The sequence below is a fragment of the Mustela putorius genome, unplaced genomic scaffold, assembly GCF_011764305.1.
Source record: "Mustela putorius furo isolate JIRA1106 unplaced genomic scaffold, ASM1176430v1.1 tig00003944_pilon_pilon_pilon, whole genome shotgun sequence".
In the NCBI taxonomy this organism is placed as follows: domain Eukaryota; kingdom Metazoa; phylum Chordata; class Mammalia; order Carnivora; family Mustelidae; genus Mustela; species Mustela putorius.
The window spans coordinates 3,662,788-3,681,135 of record NW_025422088.1 but is presented as its reverse complement, the minus strand read 5'-3'; the positions used below and the strand labels follow the sequence as shown (position 1 = coordinate 3,681,135).

General features: G+C 36.9%; 1 protein-coding gene across 46 annotated transcripts in view; it reads right to left on the bottom strand.

The window, feature by feature from the left end:
• The window catches only part of PTPRD (protein tyrosine phosphatase receptor type D), a 2,277,302-nt gene that overhangs the window by 31,750 nt on the left and 2,227,204 nt on the right, over positions 1 to 18,348 (bottom strand). For all 46 annotated transcript variants that reach the window (XM_045069786.1, XM_045069815.1, XM_045069785.1 and 43 more), the window contains 2 exons: positions 15,889 to 16,008; positions 15,220 to 15,374 (listed from right to left, as the gene is read on the bottom strand). In XM_045069786.1, coding sequence (XP_044925721.1) covers positions 15,220 to 15,374; positions 15,889 to 16,008 — 275 coding nt within the window. The remainder of the gene's footprint in view (positions 1 to 15,219; positions 15,375 to 15,888; positions 16,009 to 18,348) is intronic.

The following is an 18,348-nucleotide window of genomic DNA, read 5'->3' as shown; positions in this document are numbered from 1 at the left end:
CAGGAGCCAGTGGTAAGGAGTGCCCTTTACATTAAGTATGTTCATGGAAATTGAACATTTACCTGAGCAAAGGCTGCCCAGGTTATTAAAATCTCAAATGTTGAATGGCAGTTATGTAATGAGTTTCTTTTAAAAAATAGAAAATGAACTGCCATTTATGTAAACACTGCTTGAAATGTTGATAACTGAAACCAGAGATAGGTGCTTAGGGGTTCATTATACATTCTTTCTGCACTCGGGTATGTTTGAAATGTTACACTGAGAAAAAAATTTGGAGAAATGAACTATTTTTCCCCTAAAATAAAGCTCTTTCCAAGTGTAGGGTCCCTCAGGGGGAAAAATAACAAAGAAGATGTTGTTTAGAACCCTTAACTGAGTTCTAATAGATAAGACTGGACCTAAGTTTCTTATATCAGAGCCAAACTTTGATATGATGCAGCTTTAAAGAGAGACCGTGGACACTAGTGATAATTGCAGAAGTGCTACTTGATGTTATCTATATGGAAATGTAGGCAGTATTCAGCAAAATGTGCAGTGTTCACCTTAGGGACTGTTATCCCTTTGCATGCTATGATTGCCATGAAGATTCACTCTAAAAATGACTTACATGCAGAATTATCATTTCAAATTTTTAAAATCTGTTTATTCTTAAGCCTTTAGGAAATATAAGCACAACAAAGGTATATATACATAGCTCTTCTAAGGACCACATTCACAGAGATTCTTACTGAATTCTAGGAAAGGTACTGCTGACTTGTGGCTTTACTATTGTGCCCAACAAATCAATAGTTTTGAGTTTAATTGAACCAAGATAACAAGTGAATTTCAGGCTGTAGTACATCAGAGAAAATAATCTGAGGCCAAGTCAATCATTTCCAGACACACAAAAGAGAGATGAAATGTTAACCACAGGTTATAAAGAATTTTGTGGTTTGCAACATGATTGGCTATGGTTTTTCAAATGAAAATAGTGAACAAGAGTCCAGACTGAGCAAGATACTTTGTCTGCATGACTAGAATTCAGCTGGGTTAAGGTTGATGAAGTGAGATTTTTAATTGATTAATTATTATTATTATTATTTTAAATTCTGAACCGCCTTTGTCCATTTCTCCCACTACCCCAACCCCTTGCTTCTGGCAACCACCAATCTATTTTCTGAGTCTATTAGCCTCTTGTTTTTTGCTATGTGTGTGTTTTCTAGATTCCCATTTGAGAGATCACACAGTACTTGTTTTTCTAAAGTGACTGATCACCTGTGAATCCATGTTGGGACTGAATTTGAAGGTGGTTGGAGAAAACTTCTTTTTATGGCTTTCATAAAACCAAAATTCCTAATCATCATCATATCATCATCATCAAGAACTGCTTAATCTACCAAATTGTATGCAGTTTTCCCATGTAGAAAAGATACCTTTGGCAAATGACCAGATTATTCTTTACCTTGCTAGAGGAATAGAGCTCAGGCAGGCAAATGATTTGTACAAGATATCATAGTTTAAGGGCAGTTCAATATATCTTATTTTTCTAGATGTGTAATTTTCATTTCTTAACTTGAGAGCCAAATATGGAGTGAAAGTCATGGGATTCTGAGTAGTTCTTATCAGCATATACTTATTATAAAAGCTTTAAGATCTAAGAGCTTAATTTGTTGCCTTGCATTTTTAAAATTCTCTATGTATGAACTACTCTAGGGAGTTTGATTTTCACCAAGGTTCTAAGATGTATGTAAAACATGCTTCATAGTTTGAGACAATCCATGGCCCTCCTTTTGTCTACGTTAAAATTTAACAAACTTGGCTCTTGATAAAATTGAGAGGCTTATACTGTGACCTACTGAGGTTGCATCTTTTGTATATTTATCTTCTATATTCACATATAATATTCAATTGAGTTTAGTCTGAAAGCATAGTATAATTAAAAATACCCAGCATTCTCAATCTGTATAAGGCAATGGGTAGGTCAAATCATGTTAACAACCTAGCCTCAGTGACAAGAGGAGGCTCTGTCCACTTAGTCCTGCTTTTTTTGGCTAGAGACCATGGCAGTGAGGTGAAAAAGTACAGATAGAAAAAATCATCCCAACTCACATCTCTTACATACAAATCTGGGGGCACCTACAGATCCAAAAGGAAAAACAAACAAACAAACAATCGAAAAAACAAATCAGAATATAAAAAAGAAAAGGTGATGATGTCCAAAATTTAGGTAGCAGTTTTGGAAGATATTAAATGGACTTTTTTCCTGCTTTCTTATTTCATAGACTGGCAAAAGAACCTGTGTTTTAGATTACACTCAGGGTTTTGCTTTTCTTCTGAAGGAAAAACATGGTGCGCCCAGCCAGGCTGGTAAGAGTAGAGCAGTGGAAATCAGTGGGAATCTGCAGGGTCATCAGTGTCCTATTAGGGCTGAACAGGTTTGATGGGATAACATGGCGGTAGGGGGGGAGGAGCGGTGGCTTTCGCAGAGTCTTAAGACTTCCTTCTCCCCTCCCCCGTCCCTCACCCCAGGTATGTTCTATGCCAAAAAGAGACTTCCTGTTTGCTTAATTTATCATCATGTGGTTTATCTTCAGCACAGAAACCATTTATATATGCAGGCATTTATTTCAAGATTCTCTTCTGATTTTGGTGTTACTTCATACATTTCCGTGAGAAACTCTCTTGGCAGCTGTACTTTCTTTAGAAACACAAATATACCTTATTAATGCTACTTATCAAGGCAAAGTATTTAAAAATACTTGCTAAACATTTGTTTATTTACATAAAAGATTTCAGAGTTTTGCATAGCTTGAATTAGGGCATATAACAAAGACTGTGAGTGTGTGAAAGAAAGGTAAGTGATTCCAGCAGATGGCATGGTCAGAGCAAAGGGTTTCCAAGTGCAAGAAAAAGCGCAAATCCAAACAGAGAAGTCCAATGGCTATAATTGTAACACATTTACAGTAGAAGGAGAAGGTCATTTGCATTATGTTAAGAAATATAGGAACAGATTCTTATCTTATGTGTGTTACGAAAAATGGGGATTTGGCACATGGGTTACTCTCAGGCAATATACCACACACAGTTTTTATTTCAATTCCAACAGAAAAACAATATTGACAAATTTCTTTCTCTCTTTGCTTCCTACTTTATTCAATAGAAGAAGTAACAATAGCATCTGCTGCACTTGGCTGGAGCCTGGGATGAGGAAATTGTGGATGATGAGCCTCCCAGGCATATGGCCACTAAAAAGCTCACGCTCCAGCCATGGCAGAGCCAGGCTGGAGCTCCAGTGGAGCGGCAGATATAGAAGGCCGCCAGTCCAAACCAGGGTAGGGCTGCCAAGTCAGCATGTAAAGTCATTTTTAGTGGCCTAAGTGGTTTCCACCATCATGGCTCCAGGCATTACTGAAAGCAAGAGGAGTTTACCTCTAACATTCCCTCCCTCTCTCTGTGGCCTCCATCTACCATTTTCTGTTGCCCCAGCCTTACTGACCACCTGGGTGCCCAGCACCTCCAGGCTGCTGCCCAGCTACCCCTCAGCCCTTCTTTCAATCAGTCATGGTCTTAAAGATCTGTGACACTTAACTGGCTGTAATGCATCAAAATTACCTATTCCAACCATCTTAGTTTCAAACATAATGTGTTCCTGCTGCTATGTAGGTGTTTTCTGGCTATTTTCCTAATTCAGCTAGAAAATGTTAAAGGACTCCTTAATCATATTAACTGCACCAAAATTGAAAGGACTATAATGCAGTGGGAAATATGTTGAGCCAACAGTCAGAAGACTTGAGTCCAGCAAGAGTCTATGGGAAAGCTGTCAACCTCCTTGGGTCTCATTTTATTTTATCTCTGAGATTAAAGAGATGCAGTGGAAAGGGAAAGGGGGTGAGGAGGTAGAGGGGAAGAAGGCAGAGAGAGAGGGAGAGAGAGAGAAGGAGAGGGGGAAGGGTCAGTTGTTTAGAAAGCTTGAGATGTCCCTTCCCGGTCTGTGATTCACTGTAAATGAATCATATTCCTGAAATCATTGAGTCTATAAAGAAGCTTATCAAATCTATTAATTCCTAAATCACAGGAAGATATAAAGAAAATATTTTTGAGATAGGATGAAATGGGATTAAAGAGTATAAATTTCTCCTGCCACAGATGTTGATATTTCAGAAAAAGAATCAGGTAGCAGTTACAAAACAAATTACATAGATTTTCCTCTACTTTTTTAAAACTTGTTTCATGTATCAACAACAACAATAGAAACCCTCTGTATTTTAGGGTGGGCCTATGGGTATTGCTCCATGGGAGGAACATTTACTGTGGACTCAGCCAGGCTGGCAGGAATGGAGAGAAGAGCTGTGTGTGCCCAGTAAATAAGGTTCATTGACATAGAACTCAGTCCTGGGATAAATGAAGTCACACATCATTTGTTGTTTCTCCCATCATGTGGAGGAGTCTGTTTCACTACCCCCTTGAATCTGGGATGGCCCTTGCCTTGTTTTGAGCAAAAGAGTGTGGTGAAAGTGATGATGTGTGACTTCCAAGGTTTGGCCTCAAAAGGCTTCAGAAGCTTCTCCTTTGATCCCCAAAACTCTGAGACCACCAGACTGGGAGGCAAGGTCATGGGGAGGTGGGTAGGCTAGCTTCTACAGGCTTTCCAGCTGGCTGCAAAGGATAGATCAGGAGAGGTCAGCAGAAGACACTGCCTGGCCCCAAGTCAACCCACAGAACTGTGAGAAATAACAGATGGTGGTGGTTTTAAGTGAGTAAGTTTGGGTTGGTATTTGTAAGTCATGGTGGTTACCTGATAGCTACACCCTCCACTTCAGAAAGGTCACCAATTCCTAAGGCACACAGCTGTACCAGAAACACAAATATGGTTGAATTTTTTTTTTTAAAGATCCATGCTCTAAACCAACCCAATCTGAGACAAATGAACAAAACCAGATAAATGGAAAAGGAATACTTTCCTAAAAAGATCATAATTCTCAAAGTCCTTTCCTTTCGGGTGTTAAAAGGAATTTGGGCAAGTAGCTGTTTAGCTTTTATTATCAGAATGGTAGAGCTACAGTTTACCCCGCCTCAACTCATCTAGTCCATTTCGATATATCATAAGCCACAGACTCTACACGCACCACTATGAATCAGTGAAAGTCTTAACCACTGACCCGCTCTTGGTGGACTGAAAGGTGGAGAAGGATTTTCCTTTAAGGGTGGGAGGAAGTGGGAAAAGTATGGAGGGAGGTGGGATGGGGAAAGAGAGAAAAAGAGAGAGACTTCTCAAGCTCTTTGGAAGAAGGTCTACAAAAAATAAATAAATGAAAAGTGTTTAACTATTTCACAAGAAACATCCTCAACAAACTCTTTCATTTAAAAATGGAGTGTGCTGGCCCAGAAATACATAACCCGCAAAGATCAAAGAGCAAGGGATTTTTAGGACCTTTATGTTTGGGCAGAAGTTCTTGCATTATGACTCACTTATCTTGCATCCATCTAATCTTTGGCTTCCACAAGACACTGAAAAAGAGGATAGCCACTAAGTCATATGCCCTTAGAGGGATTCCTAGGGCTTATTGTTTTGAACTTTCAGAATGCTAGACGTCCATGCCAAGCATGAATATGAAGCAATGTGACTGATATGCTAGCAGAAAAACCCAGCATTTGTCAGCCCCAAGGACCATGACCCTTAGAAGTAGCCACCTTGGGAGGCTGAAGATTTATTGCTGCTGCATTAATTTGCTGCCACGGTGTGAAAGTATTTTTGGAACTCCCTTTTGGCAGTCTAGTTAAGAGCCTGTCACCTGTTCTGTATTCCCTAATGGTGGCATATCTTTGTCCTTGAAGGTGGATTATTTTTTTATTTACTTTTTTAAGTGCCAAGAGACCTGTAGAGCCAAGTCATGGGTTTGTATGGTTGTATGTATTCCAAGATATGGAATATTGTTGGCTGATTTTTCAAGTTATAAGCCTACCTTACTATATGCTCTAAAAAGTGATTCTTAAGGGAAGTCTCATAAAGACGTCCCCCCCGATGTTTAAAATGAGGATGCCATTTAAAAAAGTATTTTCAATCTTTAAACCTTTGAAGTGGGCTATCATTTGGATGCATACATTCTGCACAATCAAAGATTAGTTTAGCTGCCATATAATAATGGTTCTCAATCCGGGGTGAATTTGTTCCCAAGGGGACATTTAGCAATGTCTGAGGGCATTTTTGATTGTTACAATTCTTGGGGGCATGTTACTGGCATCTGGTAGGCAGAGGACAGGGATGCTGAGAAGCACTGTTCAATGCACAGGGCAGTCTCCCACAACAAAAATTATATGACCCAAATACCAGTGGTGTTGAGGCTGAAAGGCTTGTCTTATAGTAACCATCTATTTTAACAAGATTTTAAAAGTGCAATGACATAACTACTACATGTAGTATTATGTGTTTTTAAAGTGGTAAATTTTAAAGTGCTAAATAGTTGCCACTCACCTAGGTTAGTATATGTATATGCACACACACACACACACACACAGAGGTATTTCTTCTCTTCTAAGTTACAAGTTACATAGAAGTCAAACTCACATTTCAGAAAAAATGTAATAACGTTGTTTGATACTAAGAGAATCAGTTTAAACACATTTTATGTGAAGCAAAACAATAACAAAAATGTCTATTAGTACAGACATTTATTGACTTCTTCCTATGTGGCAGGTATCTGGCTAATCACCACTTTACACATATCATCTTACTAGCTCTTTATACGCAATACTGTGAGGGACCTACTACTATTATCCCCACTTTACGGATCAGGAAACCAAGGCTGAGAAAGGTTAAATATGTTGCAGTGAACAGTACAGCTGGGATTTCAACTCTAATAAGCTCATTTCGAGTGATTTTCAGTACTAAACACCATTTAATGCTGTCCCCAAAGGGGATTTTCGATCTACTAAAAGCCATCTCTGTTGCTGGCTGGGGACTGTTTCATTTGTGTAACATGAATTGGGCAAAATAGAAAATTGTGGTATGGTGTAGACAAAGAGGAATGGACCTTGAATCATAAAACGTGAATTCTCAGCCAGAATTTCTACTTACTAGCTGGATATGTGGTCTTCAGCAAGTCACTTAACTTTTCAGAGTCTCAATTTCCTTTAGTGTGGAGACGGTAAGAATATACACCTACTATTTTTGTTGTAAAGATTAAATCAAATGGATGATGGAAAGATGCTCTGTCAATTGCCACTTCTCTACACAAAAGTAACTTGGTTGCAACTCTTGGGCATGGGATAAGAATGGAAAGGTGACAGTTCCCCAGATGCCCCTGCAGGTATTTTCAGGAACTACCCTTGATATCAGACACTGACATTAGTTGTTACTTAAAATATTGGCCTCACCTCTCCTCTATTGCCTTTATATCTGTCTTTTCAAATAAATGTTCCATTTCATCAGACAGCCAGAGTGCTCCCCCCCAGTACCCAAACACCTTCAATGTGAGTTTTATATTTTACACCTACTGGAGTCATTATGCAATCCCTTTTATGTTTTCTTTGGGTTCAATTACTCTTAAATTATTTTAGTGCATGTAAGGCATTTTTCTCTTACAGCATTGTGCCATCAAACTATTGAAGTTCTGGCTTCCTGATTCATATCACCATGTTGTTTCATAAATTAAGAATTTTCTCTGTATGCACAATTATTAGTATATAAGAACAGAACCTACACAATAGTTTCAGTGTGGTATAATTACTTCTCACCTTAAAATGTTTTCATAAATAAGGATACAATTTGTGTATTCCGCCCATTTTCTTATCAAGAGATGTTGGTGTTTTCAACAATCCCAACTTTCATCTACAGAAGACTAGTTTCTTTTATTAATTTATCCATGAAAATAAATCCCAGGTTTAAGGAAAATATGGGCCTATGGTTTGTACTTGTCAGCATCTCAAAACTATCACATACTTTGGCAATACTTGTGGTCTTTGATCTAAAGAGATATTTGAATGAAACACATTGAGGAAAATAAAGGATGGAATTTAAATGGTGGGTTAAAATGCATTAAACAATTTTCCATAGCACTCTTAGCTCCTTTGGATCACAGCATCTTTTATTTTTATGATCATATGCAACATTTTCCAAAAACCTTTTTTTACCTTGAAAAGGCTATTTTTGTCATATTGGTTTGATATTAGAAGTAAATGGTTATGTTGTAAATGTGATCTAAGTACATTCTTGGTTGTGCTTTCACTTATAAAGTCAACAAGTATTATTAAGATTGGATCTTATGAATCTTTCTAATTCCAAATTGTCATTTGATTTTTATCAGACCACCATTAGTGGCCCCTGTTACTTCCAAAACAGTATTTATCTACATCTAGTCCTCAGTTTCTATTCCTTAGTTTTTTTTTTTTTTTTAGATTTTATTTATTTATTTATTTATTTGTGGGAATGAGAGAGAGAGAGAGAACAAATGGGAGGAGGTGCAGAGGGAGAGGGAGAAGCCGACTCTCTGCTGAGCAGGAAGCCTGATATGGGGCTCAATCCCAGCACCCCAGAATCATAACCAGAGCCAAAGGCAGACACTTAACTCGGTCAGTTAGACTGAGCCATGAAGGCACCCCTTATTCTTTCTGGTTTTAAAGTGTGGTTTGATTCTATGTTTGATTGTACAAGACTTTAATTATCTTTAGGAGGTCTATTTTATTCTTCTTGGAATCTTCTCATTTAGAACACAAGTTTAGGGGGTTTGATCTATCCCTCCTTCATATTTATTCACAAATAGATTTCTCCTATAAAGGTAATGTATTCTCTTGGTCCTAAAAGGCATTAACTATGACTAAGAGTTAGTACCATGGGTCAAGAGTTTATAATTGACATAGCGAAATTATGGCTTCACCCCAATTTATTCATTCTTAACAAAAAGCAAATTCACATCAGTTGTCATACTCCTTTGGCAATAGTAAAGTATAAACCACAAATTCTTCTGTAGAACAACAAAAAGAATAGGGCTCAATAGAGAGAACAGGGAACAAAACTTCTTTGTTTTCTAAGAGGAAGAATGAAACAATACGAGGAAATGTAACATATTACCTCTATGAAAATTCAAACTTAATAAATAGACTGGAAGTTCTATCCCTTAGTTTCTTTCAGAATCAAGTTTTATAAGTAAGGAGAAAAATACGGCATGTCTCTATTCATGTACTGCATAGATATATATGAAGAAGTAATGGCAAATATCCACCTGACAACCATTCAGTCAACAAACATATATGAAGGAGGTAGTATAAGGAACTAAGTCAGTCTCTGCAACAAGAAAAGTCAGAACTAGATATGATGATGAGTAAACAGGTCAACGACTTTGAAATAGGCCCTAAATTTACAACCTCCTTGTGTTTAATAATCCTCACAAATAAAACATACTGTTCTGTGGATTAAATGAGTTATCCCTTAAGTACTTAGTGATACTTGGAAAACAGTGATGGCTCAGTAATGGGTAGTCACTGTGATTATTCTAAAATGATTAAGGGGTAGAAGAGACTCACATATTAACAATTAACTTTGATGCAGAATGAGTGAAATAAAGGCTACCATATGGCCATGTGATGTGGGGCCAGAAAGAAAGGACTGACTCATTCTGACAAGGTCATTGGGACAGGCTTAAAGAGTGAAATGCCATCCAAGTGGTGGCCAAAGTTGGAGGTGAGGACCAGCAAGTGAAGGAAAGCCTGGAAAACTCACTTGGTTGATAGGGACAGGCAGCCTAGGGCACGCAGTGGCTATCACTACTGACATGAAATCAGGCGAGTAAGATGGTCTTCCTCGGTCTCTGTTTATTCTTGTGTAAAATGAGAAAATAAGGTTCCTACCTCTGAAGATGATTTGTATGTAAAAAACATTAATACATGTAAAACACTTAGAACATGGCCTCTCCGGTTGAGAAGAAAGAATATCTGCTGTCGATTAATATTCAATATGTTTAACTATTATCACGGCTAAAAACAGGGAGCTATGTCTATCTTTAACATGGAATGGAGACTATGTGGAAAAGGACATAAAAGAGTTATAGAAAAAGAGGCTCAGAAATAAGTAAAAGAAAGACAAAGGCAATTTAATACAATTAAATTCTCATAAGAAATGCCACAGTAGGGAGAAAAATAGTCTCATATAAAGCAAACAAACAAACATATAGTCCAACCCTGAAATGATCTGTTTCTATAAAAATTTCTAAAACACCACGTGGAATTCAGTTAACTTCAGAAAGCAATTATTGAGCACCTACTATGATGTAATAGCTGGATACAAATGTGCATAATCTGTCAACTATACCCTCTGGGATTTTAAGGCATATGTGATCTGTACATATACAGTTAATATGCTAAGTGTGAACCTATTTTATGAGAGCTCAGAGAATACAGTGTTTAATTCTTTCTGCAGGAAGAGTAATGGGAAATGAGCTTAAAAGGATTTTCCAGAATTTCAACTCATGTTTACAATATGAAGCAATCCCTATAAATGGATGGGTTGAGCTGTGTATAAAACAATAAGGTTATGGAAGGTTTGGAAGACTAGAGAGTACATTCCAGTTTAAAGGCATTCAAGTTTAAATTAAAAAAAAAAATACCATGGATGTCAACAAAACTACCTGAGGCCAATTTGCAACTTTTGCAAATACATGGCAAGTGCTACTTGGGGTAAATATGAAACAGGATTGAACATCAGCAGGTGGAGAGGGGAACAGGTGAAATTCTAGAGTGTATAAATATCATTTAGCAAGAGCCAGAGATAAAAGTACTTCGAAAGTGTAGCTAGGGTAGGTGACTAAGAGAGTGAACAATGAGGCATGAAAGAGACATCAGCTTAGATTATAAAGGGTCAAGGACATAATGTTAAGAGCAAACTTCATCTTGACGTCATCAAGAACCATCATATTAATTTCTATGTATCCTTAATGGTATCATCTTACAAGCTCAATGGTTTCTCAGGTCTTTGTAAATACGGATTTGTTATTATAAATGATTCTAATTCACAGTAAACAAGAAAATGTTCTCTGTCACTGGGGAAAATTTGACAGAATTACCATTATGGAAAACATCTACGTTTCTAAAAATCTATTAGACTAAATATTTCATGTTTAGAAATATCTGTTTAGGGATTCCTGGGTGGCTCATTCAGTTAAGTGGCTGCCTTCAGTCTGGGTCATGATCCCAGGGTCCTGATCCCAGAGCCCCACATTGGACTCCCTGCTCGGTGGAGAGTCTGCCTCTCCCTCTCTCTGCCTGCTGCGCTGCCTACTTGTGCGCTCTCTCTCTCTCTAACAAATAAATAAAATCTTTTAAAAAATCTGTTTATTCATAGGATACATGGCTCAAGTCACATAGATTATATCCAAGTTAATATTGATTATTTTCTCTTAAGTGTAAATATATATACAGCTTTTTAAAACTCACTCAATTAATACACTAATAATTTAACATTATTTCATACTTCTACATTCTATGCACTTTCCTAAGTGCTTTATCATTTCATATCATTTCAGTTAATCTTCATGAAACTCTTATTATTATAGAGAATGTTACTACACTTATTGGAGAACAAACCCAAGCTAGCAGATTTGAAATACTTGCTCAAAGGCACAAATCCCATAAGCAAAAAATCCAGCATGTGCACTCCTAATGCTGAGTTTATATGGTCTGTATGAACTGACTGATAGCTAGAGCTGGTCTTTCTTCCCAGGCCTGTAGAACCATTCTTCTATGAATGTGGTAGACCCTAGCCTTCTCAACTTTCCAAGGTCTTGTCTGAGATTACCACTAGATTATGCTCCTCGCCCTTTCTTACTACTGACTGTAAGAATTTTTCTTCTTCATAGTAGCTCTTTTTAGTCCTGGCACATTTATCACTAGACAGGACTATTGGAGGAACGTGAATCTTCTCTTTTTCTGCCCTCTCTCCCTCTGTTTGGTCTACTACCAGACTTCATTTAAAGCCTCTTCCATTCTCCCAAAATCTGTTTGGCAGAAGGCTTGGGTTAGAGTTTGTCACCACTTCTTCATAATAGGGGGGGGAAAAAAAAGGAAGGAAGTCAAATCCATTACAGGAAAAAAAAATCACAACATGAAATACAGTATTTGCTAAATTTCATAGTATTTGTATGATCATTTACAACATGATCATGATTACCATCACTGATAACCCTCTGTAACTCGTCTATTGTGGCTTTCTGCAAAGTTTCTGCCTGCTTAGAGATGCGTTCTACACTGGCATTTCTTGGGTCCCACACAAGCAGTGGTTGTCTGCAGTGATTTTTTTCTGACACTCCATCAGAAAAATTGTGTTCTGAAGTTTGAACATATATTGTGTCCAAGTCAATATCAGAGCTCAGTTTAGGCTCCACTTTTCCCTCATTTTTTTCTCAAAGTCACTAACAAATTTCTTCTATCGATATACCTACTTTTCTGTTTAATACAAAGCTTCTCCAGAGCCTCAGGCACAGCACTTCCAAATGTCAACAGCTATTAGCACTGCACATTCATCTTTGTTTCCTTATTGCTCCAAAGTTGTCTGCATTTCTCAGAGGTGAGTCCAGGTGGCTTAACATAACATAGGGGTGTGGGTGTACATAAAAGTGTATGCGTTTTCTCAAAATAAAGCATATAGCTACTTATCTTATCTCTGCTACTTGCCTGCAAACTTTTCTGTATCCAACTAAGTAGCATATAGCCTTATATCTTGCTTATGATCAACAGAGGATAAACTGTGTCTTTAAATTATCAATCAGTTATTCTGTCAAGTTTCCCGGGTCCTCTACCTTCATTCACAGAAATAGGAAACACATTTTGAGAGAGGGAACATGCTATATTTCAAACTGTAATGCAAATACAATGTTTTATGAAAACTCCCAAGTTAGGTTTCCTTAATTTTTGTTCGCATTTTTTCATGTCTCAATGTGTGTGTAGGCGTTTTTTGTATGTATCTCTGTATGTGTGTATCTGGGCAAACTGCCTTTTTGCCTTTAAGAATATGAGGGCAACCTTTCTTCAATGAGCCCAAACTTCTTGTTTCCCTGTTCTGAAGCCAAAATTCACTTGAAAACATTTCCTGTGTGATCTTCATAATCAAGTTGAGCTGGTGGAGGAGGGGCATGTCACCAGGCACGATGACTCTTTGATATATTCAAAGAAGTATGTATAACAGAGTATGCAGACTGGTCAAACTAATGCCTGCTGAAACCAATAGGCAGGAGAATCAGAAATCTGCTGTCATGATGCAAAAGCATTAGCTCAAGTTAAGAAAAATAATTTTTAGTGTTTCAGAACTATGTAAAACAAGGGAACATAGTTTCAGGTCCAGAAGAGCAAGTACTAGATTATAAAACATGAGCAGGACTATGTCTGGCTTCCTAGCTCTCAGTACTTACACCAAACCCTGTAACTTCTCTTCTGCTCTCTTCTCTTGAACTGACATACCTTTAAGATCATCAAACAGAATAAAGCATGGGAGAGAGCCTTGGAATTTGTAAAATACTTTATAAATATAATGTGGTACGATTAGTTTTCGTTGGGAAAAAATTGCTGGGAAAGAGAAATAAGTATCTCCTTGTTCAAAACTCGCTAGGCCGCTGTTTAAGAATTACCACTGTAGCTTGGGTTAGTCAGGGGAGTTTTATTGCTTTTATTTTGATCTATGTGGTCCCCATCTTTTTGTAAAAACATTTCTAGGATCCAGGGTATTATGCTCAAGTATGATATGGGATGTGAAAGAGCTATAGTATTATGTGATGATAGAAATGGTTTGTGACAGATGCTTTCTTTTTTAATATACTTACCCACTGCAGTTTTACTTGTCTGTGCAGCAGAAAACCATATTCTCTCATGTTTGAAGTACCCAGTTTACAAAGAACTATTAGGGATTATATCAATTATACATTTATATAGTAACATACAGAACATGACCAGGTATCTTTAGTAATATGTTCATGAGAACATATTTGAGAGGAACTAAGGAACTGGTAAGAAATCAGTTAAATACTAAAAATGTATAAACATATATATATAGTAGAATCTGAGTGGTGATATAAAGAATATTAGTCAGAATTAAGTAAAAAATAATAATAAATTATACAACACTTCAAAAGAAATACAGGCTCATTAACTCCTAATACATAAAATAAATTCTTCCAAAATATAGGTCTTTATATTATATTAAGTAAATTTTAAAAACTCAAATTAGTATATTTTCTATATGTGACTTGATAATACTTTATAGGAAGGTATCTTTAAGCAGTATGACACCCTCTCTGAAAGCTTTGATACTTATGGTATCATTTTGTTCAAAATTTTTTTTCCTATACATAGTAAAAAGGTTTTTATCAGCCCAGGCCACAGGAACTTATCAAATAATTCATCCATCTATCTATCTATCTATCTCTCTATCTATCTGTCATCTTCTAAAGAATATTCCTCACATAGATGAAACTTGAACCAAATCACAAGACTGATTCTTTTTTTTTTAATATTTTATTTATTTATTTGACAGAGAGAGATCACAAGTAGGCAGAGAGGCAGGCAGAGAGAGAGAGAGAGAGAGAGAGAGGGAGAGGAGGAAGCAGGCTCCCTGCTGAGCAGAGAGCCCGATGCGGGGCTCCAATCCCAGGACCCTGAGATCATGACCCAAGCTGAAGGCAGCAGCTTAACCTACTGAGCCACCCAGGCGCCCCATAAGACTGATTCTTAATTCTTTTCTGTTTCATATAGTTATTACCATGAGCACATTTAATTTTGTGTTTACATATTTATTTATTTTTGCTCCAAAGAGAAAATAGCAAGGACCATAGTTGCTTATCATGTCCAGAGGGGCATATTCATCCATATCAAATCCTTTCTACCAATGTTAATATAGGCCTCGTTTGATTAAAAAACACCTGCTTTTTTTTTTTAAGATTTTATTTATTTATTTGAAAGAGAGAAGGAGCATGAGAGGGGAGGGGTCAGAGAGAAGCAGGCTCCCTGACAACCAGGGAGCCCGATGTGGGACTCCATCCGGGGACTCTAGGATCATAACCTAAGCTGAAGGCACTTGCTTAACCAGCTGAGCCACCCAGGCACCCCCCAAAACACTTGCATTATTTATAAAGCAATCTACTATCCCAGAAATTGGGGTAGTAGAAATTGGAAAGAGACTATCCAATGAGGAACAATTTAGCTTTCTGTTTCCTCGTGGACCTTCTGACTGTGAGAAAAACACATTCTCTCAGTGGTTCTTACCTGCAGTGCACAACCATGGGTCCTGCATCAGGAGGGTTACAGGTTTTGACTCTCCGTAAGAAAGCTAGGAAAGGCGTAGGGTGTTCTGGAACACCATGATCAGGCCAGGCAGTGAACTGGAATTGTCTTACTTCTCTCTTCTCGCTTGACCCATTCTGTGAAGTAGGAAGACTGGGTAAAATTTTGTGTTCATAGCCTCAGGTTGTAACGATGAGTAGCAACATGGAAGAGGTAACATGAAAATGTGCTGTCTTAATTCCTCCTCCTACCCTATGACCTTTGGGAAGATGCACTCTTTGGAGCTATCAATGTAAAGCTCTTTGTAAACAAGTATTTGCTCAGGGAGATGAACATTCTTAGGTGAGAAGCATTGCATTTTTCAGGTGTAACTATCAGGAGTACGCCTATTGTATTTTATGGTAAGAACTAATTCTTCTTCATCTACTCATCATTTGCCAAAACTTCCGTCCAGAGCAAGACTTCCACATTTACTGATAAATTGCTGGAGAAGGAGAAAAATTGCTGAGCGATAATGGAAGAATTATTTCATTCTTCACCGTTGCCAGTGGAATCAAGATTTAAGTAAAGTCTTAAGATATCTGATTTCTCAAAAGACGCTTTCTTTAAAAAATGAAAAAGGGAAAGGGAGGGGTAAAAATAAAGACAAACCTTGTAAAGTGCAAAAGTCCGCACACAGTACGTGGCCAACTCCACCGTATCTAGAAGCGTCACTTGGACCAGCCCATGGGTTTCTGTGCCTCTACTGGGCCAATACTGGTCACACTTTACCTAGAAGAAACAAGTGACACATTCAGGGCAGATGCTCATCAATTTCTCTATTAGCTTCACGTGGGGTTACTGTTGAAGGAAAACAGCTTTTTTGCATTTCATTTTATGTTGATCTTTTTCTGGCATGCATTCTTGTTATCCCAATATATGTAAATTACTGCTCTGATGCCAATATAAACCACATTTTTCAAACTGGTAGGAATACTAAACAGTAACAGATTCAATTTTCCTGGAGAAAAATAAATTGCAGATTGTTGCTGAGTAAAATAAGGAAAGAGGTATTTGAAACTTTAGAGCACTTGAAAAGAAAACACAAATTTGTTCTGGGATATATGTTATGAATTGCATTAGGAGGATTATGCTCAGCCATTTAAATGACATGGTGAGACAATTAGTGCTCATCATCAAGGTTTAAAAGGCACAAGCTAGTTCATCTTAAACTATCAAATTCCCAAATATACTTGTTTAAAGAAAAGTAGAAATAATTTGTGAATCTATCAAAGTATAATAAACAACATAACATTGTAAAAAATGCAAGATATATGGTATGTGTATTCAAGACTAATTAAATCAGTAATGTGCAGGGGAAAGAAGCTGTGTGTTCTTTAAAACCGGTCTCAGAGAGTCATACACTAATGCGAAGTTTAAGTAATTTAAAATTCATTCATTTCAGATGAATAATCTACAATTTCTATGTGGAGTTGAACAAAAGTACATAAAAAGTATTCAAGCCAATTAGTTTAACATGCAAAAGAAAAATAATTCCAAGTCTGGAATACATTTCAAACTTACTATGTACCATGGATATTAAAAAGCGTAATAAAAAATGACAAACACAACACTGTATTTTCTAGTAAGATCACAGATAATATATTTACCCTTTCTATCTCAGATTAAAAGAAGATAGGAGAAATTCTTAAATGAAATGCATTTCTCTAGATAAAGAAATGTAATACCATTTTATATTAGGAATCACACCTTGTAGTTGAAAAAGAAAGATTTGAAAGTCATAATCTCTGGATTTAAACAAAAGCAATGAGGCATTATTGTCATAGACACTAGAATTTTTTGGTCCAGTGAATAGAATTGCTAGATAATTATTTGCTTTTATGTTGAATATAAATATTAGTAGCATTTGTGAATAATATTGTAATTTTCTCTTTCACAGACATAGCATCTGCTCCTCAAAGGACTCAGGCTCTTTCTGTCTAGATCATGGGCCTTCTGAAAAGACAGAGGTTATATTCTCTATCCAATTTCCTAGACAACAAAAAGGAGAAAACCACTTTAATGCACAGTTATTCAGTAAAGTGGAGATTGAATTTACAAGGTTTGACTCTTATGCCTTTATTTCAAGGTAAGACCACACAAACACATATTTTATAAAAAACAAAAGGAGTGGTTCAAGTAAGATGGACTATTTGTGTCTTAATAGGATCTTTAAAACATACTTATATGTTTTCTAGAAGCATAATATATTCTTTTATGTTTATATTTTATGATGTTCTACTTAAAGAATAGTAACAGAATGGAAGAAAATACTCTAAGGAGAATATTTATATAGCATGACCCTGACTAAGCACTCTTTTATGTTTTCTGACCATCCATTAAAACCCAAGTTGTATGTGGCTGGAATTAGCAGAGAATACCACCTGAAAAGAGCCAACACTCTTTAAGTAGACCTGATTCAGACTGAAAGAAAATCACAAAAATTATGCCAATGGCTCTGATTTAAACCATAAAAAATAAATGTCAAGCTGATGTTGCGCTGCAAAGGACAAAAGTAACTTTGGAGACCTCTTACTGCAACATTTGAGAGGATGCCAGCAATGTGTTGAGCTAAAAAATGAAGAGAGAAACTCAACTCATTATTTAATAGTTTCAGCTGGATGGCAACCCTTTCAAATCAAAATCAGCAGATCAAATTCCACAGAAACAAATATCTTTATGGAAGACACAAAAACAGGAGGTTAATGCAATGTAATGATCTATAAGATCAGTATGATGTACTGAACTTAATTCAATGCAATTATATTTCAGAGCTAGGAATTGATTATCATCAGACCTTTTGGTAAGATAAGACAAAGGACATAAAGGAAAGAACCATAAGCCAACTTTTATGTGACCTCTGGAAAAGTGGTTTCATTATTTAGTGATTTTCCATCAACAATTCCGCTCTATCCCTAAGACAGCAAAAACCGAAGTTACACTAATTATTCTCCTACTTCAAGTACTTGGAGTCTGGCTTCTTTAGGAAAAAGGAATATCGGAAAACATTACTTAAAGGAGGGAATGTTGTGAACATTTTTAGCTAAAAGAAGAAGAAAAGGAAGCTTTTGT